General features: G+C 40.2%; 1 protein-coding gene across 1 annotated transcript; it reads right to left on the bottom strand.

Moving 5' to 3' along the window:
- Positions 1-2446: 2446 nt before the first annotated feature.
- On the bottom strand, positions 2447-10204 carry LOC110054222 (monocarboxylate transporter 10-like). The gene is made up of 5 exons (XM_089292510.1): positions 10108-10204; positions 7655-7953; positions 5474-6072; positions 4338-4707; positions 2447-3290 (listed from the first exon to the last, which is right to left on the bottom strand). Exons 2-5 carry the CDS (start codon positions 7857-7859, stop codon positions 3016-3018), a joined length of 1449 nt encoding a protein of 482 aa, XP_089148636.1. The 5' UTR covers positions 7860-7953; positions 10108-10204; the 3' UTR covers positions 2447-3015.
- Positions 10205-11942: the final 1738 nt, after the last annotated feature.

Raw genomic sequence — 11942 nt, 5'->3', positions numbered from 1 at the left:
CGATTTTTTCCTTATTCTTTTTTCTTTTTTCTCCGTGAATTTCTTATATTCTTCACCTTGAAACCTGTTTTTTTTAATAAACGATGACAGTTGTTCTTTACTTTCGCCAAATGAAAGCCTCTCCGTGTTCCAAGTCCTTACACAAATTATTATCATCAAGGTATCGAGAATAAGCTTACATGTGCTAAGTTCAATTTTTCTGATAATTATTTTCAGGAACTATGGGGTAGTTAACTCCATAGGATGTTTAAATATATCCATGTGGTACATTTCGTTCTACATTGAAAGTACAATGAAATCATTACCGTTGGATCAGTGTTGCGTGCAAGAATGAAACACGACGCTATAAACTACTGTCTGGGTTAGAGTGACCTGCCTCAGGCAAATTTGATAGATTGCCGAGTCTAAATTTACTGTGATTGACTGGCTTGCGGTTGGATATGGAAAACATGCATGTGCAGAAGTTGAATTACTGTGTTGCATGTTGAGTAGCGTGAGCTTTGAATGTGGAACACTTCAAACTACAAAGACAATGTTAAATCGACAACAAGAGTGAACAAATTGAAAACTTGAGGATTTTTGTCGCATCATATGCGACATGATTTAGTTTCAAACTTGCTCAGTTAATCCATTTTCCAGGAGAAATTTCTTATATCTTTTAAAAATGTTACATCTTTTAGCATTGTGACGTAGCCTACAGAAAATTAAATTGGTCGATATTTCGGCTGGGTGAAATGGCAGAACAACAAGACACTACGTAATGCTTTGGGAAAGTATCATGGCTCTTTACTGGAGAACGTTTCAGGGATAGGTCGTGGTCATGGATCGTGTGTGTTTCAACAGCAGTTTGTAATTCTGTTAATCTTGGTATGGTACTTAGCTTTGGTGTTCTGCTCCCGGTTTTTGATGAACTTCTTTGACAAGACCAGAGAGAGAACAGGTTAGTGAAGTTAGTCTTGTAGCTGTGTAGTGGACAAGTGCGCGGTATTTGCAGCCCGCCAGTCAGTTGTATCATTTAGGCCGGTAGGGCTCAGTGCTGTTGATTTGTTTCTAATTAACGCCTTTAAGGGCCCATTAACCGATTTATGCGCGCGTTCGCACGCGTTGCTAAGGAGGTGAAATTTCACTTCCGGTTTCTTACGTCAGCCTGAACGCGGAAAACAAAAACAACTCAATAACTTCCAAATTCGCTTATATTTTAGATGTTTTTCCTTGTGTTTCACAAAATGCAAAGTAAAAAAAGTACAAGCAAGGACAAAATAAGAGAAAGACAGAAAAACAAGAGTAACGGAAAGAGAAAAACTAACTTCGTGTGGCTTTGTTTGATCTTACCGAAGTAATTTGCTTGGGAGCCTTTGCGTTTTTTCAGTATTAGTCACATGACCATGGGCGTGGCCTGATGACGTCATCGCTAGTGTTGCTGATCATAAAAAAGTTAAAACACATCAAATAACTCTGAACTAACTAAAAATGATGAGGTTATACGAAAATAAATTTTCCCTACCAACGGCTTGAAAAGATCGGTTAATGGGCCCTTAAAATCTACTGACTTAACCGTACGGTTTTAACCATAAGGTTTTATCAATTTTTTAAAAGACGATTTACTCTAAGGGGCTGAAACTTTCAGTAACTGTTCATTCATCTTCCGCGGAAATTTTGATATGTCAATTGTGTGTCTGTCATTTTTAACGTTGCCATGGCTTCCTTCAGTTTTCTTCATCAAATTGCAGAAATTCACAAATTTGTACATTTCATAAGCATACTGGCTAGATTTTATATTAATTTGTGCTATTTTTAGACTTTTTAAGAAAATAGTAAAATCCAAGATGGCGGATCCAAGATGGCAGGTCAAATGACGTCTTTGACGTAATATAACGTCATAACCAACAAAAATGGTATCAACTTGTTGAGCAAGCTCAGGGCTGGATAATGAATGTAAATTTATTTCGCTGTGGTTTAACAGAACGAAAACCCAAGAAGGGGGGGGGGGGGACAATTAGGAACATTGACAAGTTCAAAATTAGACGGTCACACATTCAGCCGAGGACAAGTTTGAATTTAGACCGCAATCATTTAAATTTACTTGAAAACGGGGAACCAAGTGGCAGCCGGAAATACGTCTGTCTTCGTAGACTATACCTCTCGTAAATCCCTTTGTTTTTATGTTCCTCAAGAGGGGACGCGAGTGATTTTCACTGTAAATATCTCCTCGTGACTGTTTTAACAGAACTGCAATGATCTTGAAAAATACGTTCGCACTGTCGTCCTCAAAGCTTACATTGTGTTAAATGACAATGTTTGGTTATCAGACTCTCACATTTTAAGTTCAAATGCGTTCAATTGAATCCAGCTACCTTGGATATTGTTCGATTGCTAACGGTACCGAATTTCATACTTTCACCGGTATATACCAGTTCTACCAGATAATAACTATGTACATTTGGCGTATGTAGCCATAGGACCCTCCAGTTTAATGACATTTCTAGAGTCCCAGTTAGTCATGACGGTGACCCCCTATTTTTTTACATTTCTGACATAAATAAATCATCATCTTACAGTGGTAAAAGCCTGAAAAAAAATCAATGTTGGAAAATTTTCGCGCGAACGTCCTTTATGACATTTCTAGAGTCCAAGTTTCTCACGACGTAGCCAACATTTTAAACGTTACTTATCGGTGGAATGGGCTCATTTTTGTCAACGAGGGAGATAATAGATAAGTTGCAATATTTAGAGAGAAAACCACGTCACTCTTAGCTGGTTTTCATGCAGGTCCTCTATCCTGGTCGAATTGGAATTTGGAGATGTTGGTTTCTGTGGAAGGAGGAAAACCGGAGAACCCAGAGAAAAATCGCCGGAGCAAGGCGAGAACCAATGACAAACTCAACCCACATATGGTACCGGGCCAGAATCCTGAAACCGAACCACATCGGTAGGAGGCGAGCGCTCTCACCACTGCGCCATTCCTGCTCCTTTTGGACCCTATGCTAGGATGAGTGAAATACACGTTAATGAAAACTAGGCGTTTGTGCTAGAACTGCGCATTCTCGTCAAGGCTCCATCACGGGGCTCCATTCCAAAGTTTTGCCCCTGCTCAGTCTGAAACGCCTTTGATATTGTATCAGCAACCTTCTTCTCTTCGTCTTCTTCTACTTCCGAGGTCTGTGGGTGAACTTTGGACTTTTTCCAGTTGATGAAAATCATCATAACTGGTATCAGGAAAGCAGCAAACAGTACTCCTCCAGTCATGTAGAATGAGTAGATATAGCTCCCTGTGTGGTCCGCTATCAAGGCTGAAGAAAGGAAGCAAGGAAGAAATGAGCTTGAAAGATCCCTAAAAGGTAGAATTCTTTTCTCAGAGTTTTAATGAGTTTCTACTGTGGTATTCCACCATATCTCATTGATTATTCTTGGATTTCTAAAAAAAACTCTGACCGAAAAGTATTTCCCTTCGAGTTGGTTTCAATGTCAAGGCAGTTTTCTCTGGAGTCTCTAAAAGTAGTTAGTCTCACATTAGTACGTTACAAGATACGAGTGACTCGTTCGCACGCGTTTTCCCGCGTTGGTATTTCCCGTTTTCCCGTATTGTTGTTGGCAAGTATTCAGTGGACAAGGTCATTGTCCCGAATGATCCCGCGCGATCACTCTCAGTGAAAGTTGTCTTGCAATTTTATCACTTTTTTGTGTAATACAATTGTAAGTAACCTAAGCGTATAAAAGATCAGTTTTCTTTCTTTTTCAGCATTTCTTAGTCTTTTCTTTGTTGAATACAGACGTGAGTTAACGTGAGTGTGACGGTTACAGTGTCTTTCCAGTCCGTAATCGTGGAACATTTCCTAAAACATTTTCTGTCATGCAACAAATCTCTTATTAATACACTGAACAAGTTGGCACAACTTAAATCCAAAACGTTCTTAAATGAATGGTGCTTATGCCCCTCCCCTGTCGCGTTGATTTTCAGCAGACCAAAGCAACATTGAATGGGGGTTGGGAAGAAGGAGGAGGATGGGAAGGGGGATGGGGGGGGGGGGGGGGGAGGGGAGGGTGCGACCTCGATATGGTTTCCCTACATGGCATTATTATATCACTCAGTTACTACGTCCACCATGATTGGTCAACTGCTGTCACCAGATCGTCTTGTAATTACGATCGCCAAGTTTCATGAAATTCGTCTGTAGGGTTATAGTTCATGGCCATACTGGAAGAGCTAAATGGCTTTTTTGCCTTTTTGTACCGGACACGCTGCACTGAAAACGTACTGTACTTCCGGTCAAGACCTCAGGCCTGCGCTCCCCCTGGACAATTCTCGCGCTCGGTTTGAAGTGATATTATAAACTCACCAGCAACTGGTCCACCGGCGGCTGCAGAAAACGAATATAACACATTGTTGATGCAGAAAGAGGCCGTGGTTCTCTTGCTGTCCACAACCGTCAGTAGAATAAAATTCTGAGTTGTTATGTAAATACCATCGCTCAGCCCATAAATGACACTGAAAACGATAAGGCTCCAATATTTTGTGGTGAACGGTAGCATAAAGGCGGCGAGACCAGCTGTTACCAAGCATGATTGATAAACGTACACTGGATTAACTCTTTTGTTGTTACATAGTCTTCCCGTCATCAAGCGAGCGACACATGAGGCAAGGCCGATAAAAATGAACAGCCGAGAAGCTTTCTGTGCAGAGATTCTAATATCTTCACAGTACTTGACCTAGAAAAAAAAATTACCAATAACCTCTTAAGAAATGTTTTATTTAGGAAAGTATAGAAAAGTAACCTTCAGTACTGAAACGGTGACGTTTTTTTCTTGTGCGCTCAATCCAGTGTACGAAATTTTACCCAATAACGGCCATGAAGTTGATTTAACAGCAAAGACATTTGTGTGGTGTTTCATTCTCGGTCTCAGAGATTTGGGTTACCCAGTCATGCGCAAAAAAGAAGAGCTCTAGGTTCGGGAACGTATATTACCTTGCTGTTTGTTACATGACACTGAGGAGCCACAAGCTCTGGTGAATTTTTTTCCAAGCAATCATTCTCCTACAGTTTGTTTGCATGCCTATAGATTCTGACCAAAGCACGGAGAAGTGCACGACCGTGGCTTTAAAAAACTTCTATTTAATCTACATTTTACAATTAGATTATATAACAATTAGAGGAAAACGAATAAAAATCGAAAGCGTGTAACCTAATTGTAAATCTACTAGTCGTTCAAAACTTTATCTAAATTCTCTTCAAAGGCACTTCGAAAACGCAAAGAAGCAGCGGCCACTCTGTCAACAACCGTGCCCTCCTCAGCTACTTGCTGTCTACAACAGAATAGTCAGTGACTAGCGTAGCCAATCAGAGAACGCCATTCGTGACGGAACGCTAATAGATATCTACTAAAGACCCATATACGGAGCATTTGAACCTCTGGGTATTTTACGTGTTATTTCCAACTCGTCCCACCTTGCAATAACAAGGTATTTTAAACATACCAGATTGATGTAAGGAATATACATCCCAAAACTGGCGACCGTGAGCGACGTTACAATAACAGTGTAAGCAGGAAAGCTCCACACACTGCAGTAAAGAGAGATGCCTGTCTTGTCGTCTCTTTCTTCGTCTTTGTTGTTCCTTTCAATGCTTAAGTTTTCCACTGTTGCTATTTCTTCTACGTATGGATTAAAACTCAGACTCAAAATGCAAACAAGGACGTAAGTTGCTGCCATTATTCTAAAAGTGTTCCTCCATTCAAACGAGTCTAAGAGGACTTGAAGCAAAGGTCCGGTGTAGAGGACCCCTACACCCGCGCCCAATGAAACGATGCCAGTAGCTACAGACAACTTGTCTGTAAAATACTTAGCAATTGCAAGAAAACAAGAATTGCATATGAAGCAAGTTCCTAAACCGTACAAGGCGCTGTACGTGAAGTACATCACTGTGAAGCTCTGGACGAATGATGTCGACACCAGACCCGCAATGCATAGCGTGCCTCCCAAGAAACATGTGATACGCCATCCAAAGCGATCACACAGATAGCCTGCCAGCGGACTTGCAAACCATACCATGCCCAGACCGATTGAGCCGACAAAAGCTGAAAATAAAAACGTTATTCAATCAGTGATAGATATTTTTCACCTTCAATTACTCATCGTTATTTCTTTTCGCGGGATCCTTGGTTTGCGAGAAATTAGGAGCGCTACATTTTGCTTTCTGCCAAATTTTCGCCATTTGGCGAAATTTGCGATGAAGGGAAACGAATTTTTCAACGCTGATCCGCACCGTAACAAACGGTTAGTCTCAGAGTCGATGTTATAAGTCGACAGAACTAGCGGAAAACAAAGCAAAGAAAAGCATAACATATAACAGACTGACATGTTCGGATGGGACGCACTGGACATAGTACAAAGTTGATAATCAGTTCGGCATTTTAGCATGTTCTTCTCTCTACTGTGTTAGGAGAAAAAGAGGTTAATGAAAGGGTTTTACATTAGAGGTTCGATCTCTTGTGATAACGTTTTCCCAGTCTTCGTCGTGATCATTTCGCAATATCGCCAAAATTAAACCCTGCAGAAAGAAGTACCAATGAAACAATAAATTTCGTTGCTTGCAGGGAAAAATAGGTGCCTTAAAAAGTGCTCTGAAGTTCTTTTCCACGCAGTTTGACTTGAAGTTTTTTCGTTGTCCATTTGTTGGCATGAAAATAGTTAGCTTTTTCTTCAGGGCCCCTGTCTTCGAAGGTTTTGGGGACACAAGGGAGGGGAATTCAAATCCCAGTGTTTAGCTTTCATAGTCATTGTAGGAGATAACCGTCAAATTTGGCACTAGTGTTTTCAAACCGAATATTACAGAATCCAAAGCTAAGAATGCAAACTTCAGTTTGTTTTAGCGAAATGACGGTTTGTCTTCAAGGTCTATTTAGTTTTGCGTTGAAATTGTTCTGCCGTCACGTTCCATGGCTTATAGGTCGTTTTCTTTATTGATTTATTTTATTTTAAAATAACTTGAATTCCAATTTTAAACATTCGTGTGCAATACGCCATTTCCAAATTACAATCATGGCGAAATTTGATTCGATTTCTATGACATGATGTAAAAAACTGTATACTTTATTTGTAGAACTGGTAAATGTTAATGAAAGTATAAATTCGGAACTGTTGGCAATCCAACGTACAAGATGTAAAGTAGCGAAATTCAGTTAAACGAATTGGAAGTTTGAACAATGACCAAACATTGCGATTCAACGCAATGTCAGGCGACAAGGCGACAGTGCCTACGTATTTTTCAACTTTCGAAGATCATTACAGTTGTGTTAATACAGTCATGAGAAGATAATTAAGTATACTGTACTGTAGAGTTCACTTGCATCCCCTCAAAACAAGGTGGATTTTTGAGGAGCAAAGCTCAACACTACTTTTCGAGTAAGTTATCTCATTGTAGTCTAAAATTAATCCCGTCCTCGACTGAACGTATGGCCGTCTAATGTGAACCTCTCAATGTTCTTAGAAGGAAATGATCAGCAGTTTTTCGTTTTTAAATCAGTAGCTTTTAAGCGTTATTCAGAAACAAATGAACAGCACTGATCTCCACTACCGGCACATATGATACACTTGACTGGCGCGCTGCGAAGACTGCCCGCTTGTCGACAACACAGCTACAAGACTAACTCCACTAACCTGTTCTCTCTCTGGTCTCGTCAAAGTAGTCCATCAAAGTCGGGAACAGAACACCAAAGCTAAGTACCATACCAAGATTAACAGCATGGCAAACTGCTGCTGAAACACACACGATCCATGACCATGAACTATCCTTGAAACGTTTTCCAGTAAAGAGCCATGATACTTTCCTAAAGCATTGCGTGGTGTCTTGTTCTTCTAACATTTCAACCAGCTGAGATTTCGACCAACTTATTTTGCTGTAGGCTTCAAAATTGCAATGCTAAAAGATCCTGTCAAGTCAACTATCATATATTTCCCTGGAAATAATTATAAGAAAAGTTAAACTCAGCACGTATAAGTGATGATGATAATTTATTTAAGTTTTCTTTTCTATATTACTGCAGTTGAGTGTCTGCCAAATTATGGACGATAGATCGTACTTGTTTGAAGCTGCAAGCTGTTGATGATGTCATTAGTTTCAAAACAATTCAATTTTATTTCATTTTCTTGTCTTTGCCTATAAATAAAAGAATTGCTTGCCCCCGAAACTAGTTCCAAAACTAATCGAGGTGGGGACAAGAGTTTATCTTATAAGGGAAAGATAGGCTGGTAAACACAAATTATGGCGAACGAGAGTCCCAGCTTTAGCTTATCAGTAAACGAGCCGACATGCCGAGCATCCCTACACTACTCATCCAAAGACGCCTACGGTGGCTCGGTCATGTTCACCGTATGGAACCCGATCGCTTGCCAAGGCAAGTCCTCTACGGGGAACTGTGGGAGGGCGCCCGACGCGTGGGCCGACCTGTCTTCGCTTTAAGGATGTTTGCAAGCGTGACCTGCGACTCGCTGATTTCAATCCCAATACCTGGGAGGTCCTCGCGCAAGACCGCGCCGCCTGGCGTCACGGTGTGAAGGAGGGGGCACTCAGGGCCGAGACGAAGGCCAGGGCCGAGGCGACAATTAAGCGGGCGGCGAGAAAGGAACGACAAGTATCAGTTCGTGAGGCCACCAACTACATCTGTACCAGCTGCAACAAAGACTGCCACTCAAGAATCGGGCTCTTGAGTCACTTAAGAGCCTCTCGACAGTGACGCGCTGACCATCGTCTCTCCGAGACGAGGATGCCATATATATATATATATATATATATATATATATATATATATATATATATATATATATATATATAAACTAAACTACCTGCACAGAATTATAGTAACATGGATATTAATGACTTTGTAACGGAAATGATCGAAAGGCCGGGTTTATAGCTTAATGGTAGAGACCGAAAAAATAAATCAGTCAGAATCTGAAGGAGGAATACATGGACGTGGAATGCGGGGAGGCCATCATTTGTCAAAAGTAAAGAATAACTCTCATTGTTTATTAAAGAAGATATCAAAGCGAAGGATATAAGTGCTATGGTATGCTTGGAGTGAGTGTCAGAAATATGGATAGGAGAATGGCAACCATTGGACTAAGCATATCAGGCACAGTGATTCTAAATATAATTTTTCACGTTTTTATTGTAAGATGCTTATGTGTCAGTATGTAGATTCGTTGGCATGCAGTTCACGTATTAATTCATGCCAATAAATGAATATTTAAGAAGTTTGCCCGTTAGGAGTTGTCAATCGGCGATATCTCCGATTTTGATACCTTCATTCTGGAAATTTTGCCAAAGAATTGCGTGAAATTGCGTGAAAAAATAAGGCTATCCTTACTGAAAACTGATCCCATCCGATCAGCTAGTCAATCATACAAGTAGACAAATATTTGAATTACACCGTTGATTTCTGTGGATGATATTTCCTATTTTTTTGTTTGTTTTTTTTTGTTAATAAGACAAGTACCAACCAGCTAAATCAATAAAAGGTTTATTTGTGACTATTCACGTTTAAGGTCAAATAGTCTAGCCTCCGTAATCGAACAAACACTAGACGATAACTCCGAAAATCCCGCTTACTCGCTTCGTTTCAACTTCAGGACCAACTCTACCATAATTAGGTCTGTCGTGAGGCATCTCCGAACAGTAGCCGGAAAAGCAAACCGGTACCTGTCACCGAAAGTTAATTCTTACCAAACGAAAACTTAACAGTCCTAACAGCTAAATCTCAGAAGTCTACGGACAGAGAACGCACAGACTACTAATAAATGCTTAACTGGGCATCGCACATATTACGTAATTTCATTGTAAAGATCAGGGGGTCGTTTCTCGAAGGTCCCGAAAAGTTTTCCCAGCCGAAAAGCCGTAATTAAATCTCAAACCTTTTGACTAGAGAGCTGTTTTATACATATGTTCTTAATACGAGCAGAGGTTCTCTTCATACAAGAAATTTCAGCCGTGTACACCTCCCTGTCTTTAAACACCGATTAACTAAAAATGGCTTTTCGGGCCCGAAAAGATTGCGGGGCTTTCGAGAAACGGGCCCCGGATGACGCTCAAGAGAATCCTGAATGAGACTTACCTTTGGTATCGGACTCTCAGAGTTTGGGAGCAGACTGTTTGCGCGCTAATACATCTTTGAGCAGCATAATAACTGTCAGTATATGCATAACCAATAAAGCACGTTGTTGGCAATAAAGATTGGTCGAAGATCAAGTTGTGATCACTGACACTGACAGTTTGGAATGCAATTAGTTGTGCCCACAAGTGGTCATCAGTGATTGGGTTAGTTGGGGTCAGTGATTTTCAAAGAAATTTCCGTTCCATTTCAAATCTTGTAGACTTGAGATAGAAAGGCAAATTCGTGGGTGTTCTTTCTTTTATGTTTCGATGACTCTAAAGCGCCAATTCGTTATTCAAATATGTCTACCCTCGAGGGTAGACATATTTTCTTTCCGCAATGAAACAAAAAGAATTGTTCAAAATTTGTTACATGCTTCATGAACAGGCCGGTAGTCAGGCAGTTTCCGGCGATTTTGCAGTTTCAGCCCTAAATATTGCATCGCATCTATGTTGAATTACAATGTTATGTAAATAATAAAGCTGACCGTGCAATTAAAGGGCTACTGGGTTGACTCATAGTTACTAGAGGGCAATGGTTATGAGACTCGACAAAGTTTTTTGTCGAATGTTTTTGTTCTCTTTTTTGGCCTTGAACGTGCACAAAACAAGACAGTTATTTACTACTGACCGAGGAACTAACCAATATGTTTGTGATTACGTAACTAATGTTTTGATTACGTAACTCATGCATCACGGTGTATGAGCGCAAAACAAAAGATTGTGCACGGTCGTGGACCTCTCAACATAAATCTTGGCATCTTTGTTTGCTCCTTTGATGTTTACCGGGCTTCACAACCGTTCCCCTCTATCAACTATGGTTGATTTGCATACACTTACAATCAAACCAAGTGACGCTTACCCCTCAAGATTACATAATGAATTGATTATTCAAATATTGAACTCTCTCGCTCGTTCCAAGAATACGGCTGACTGGTTCCGAATTCAAAGAATCAATTCATTGTTGCATTCCCGAAACGACTAGTGGATTCCATATTCTAATAATCAATTCAATTTTGTATCCTTGAAACGACTAGCAGGTTCAATATTCAAAAAATCAATTCATTAATGTAATCTTGAGGGGTACGCTTCACTTGGTTTGACTGTAATGAATTAATGTTTGTGAAAACAGACTGTTTTTTTGCGATCCGCCACCTTGCTGTGGCAAGCTAAGTAAGGTCTGTAACATTGGCGAAATACGTAGAATTTAATATAAGTTGTTTTGAAACATGAGATTTCACGTCTGGAGTGACTGTTGTGCTTTATCAGGTATGGGACAAATTCGAGCTCATTTATAGAAACACGTCAGATATTTTTGTACATAAGCAACGTGTAAACAAAGGGTGTAGGCTTAAACAGGACCTGATGAAGTTCAACGCCATGTCTGTTGAGTCGAGTTGAGACAACAGAGAAGGCACTTCCTTGAAAAGATTTTAGAGATGAGCAAGTGATGGAAAAAAGAAGTGCCCACTTCACCATTCCACTAATCAAACTTTACAAAATGCAATAAGGTTTAAGGGAATGTTGAGAAGCGAGAAGGAGAAAGTTTTAGAGGGACACAAACTCTGTTAATCAGTGTTGCCTATTACCTGGACATCGTCTGAATACAGCAGGAATTGATGCACAGTTGAGAACTGTGGCATGCGTCATACCCTCGTACATGAAGTCGACTTGTAGTTTGAGCCACTCGCAATGCTACATACATACATACATACACACACACACACACACACACACACACACACACACATACATACATACATACATACATACATACATACATACATACATACATAC

Source organism: Orbicella faveolata, unplaced genomic scaffold (assembly GCF_042242905.1).
Source record: "Orbicella faveolata isolate gen_17 unplaced genomic scaffold, um_ofav_v1 contig_24, whole genome shotgun sequence".
NCBI lineage: Eukaryota > Metazoa > Cnidaria > Anthozoa > Scleractinia > Merulinidae > Orbicella > Orbicella faveolata.
This window is presented reverse-complemented; position numbering and strand designations above follow the sequence as displayed.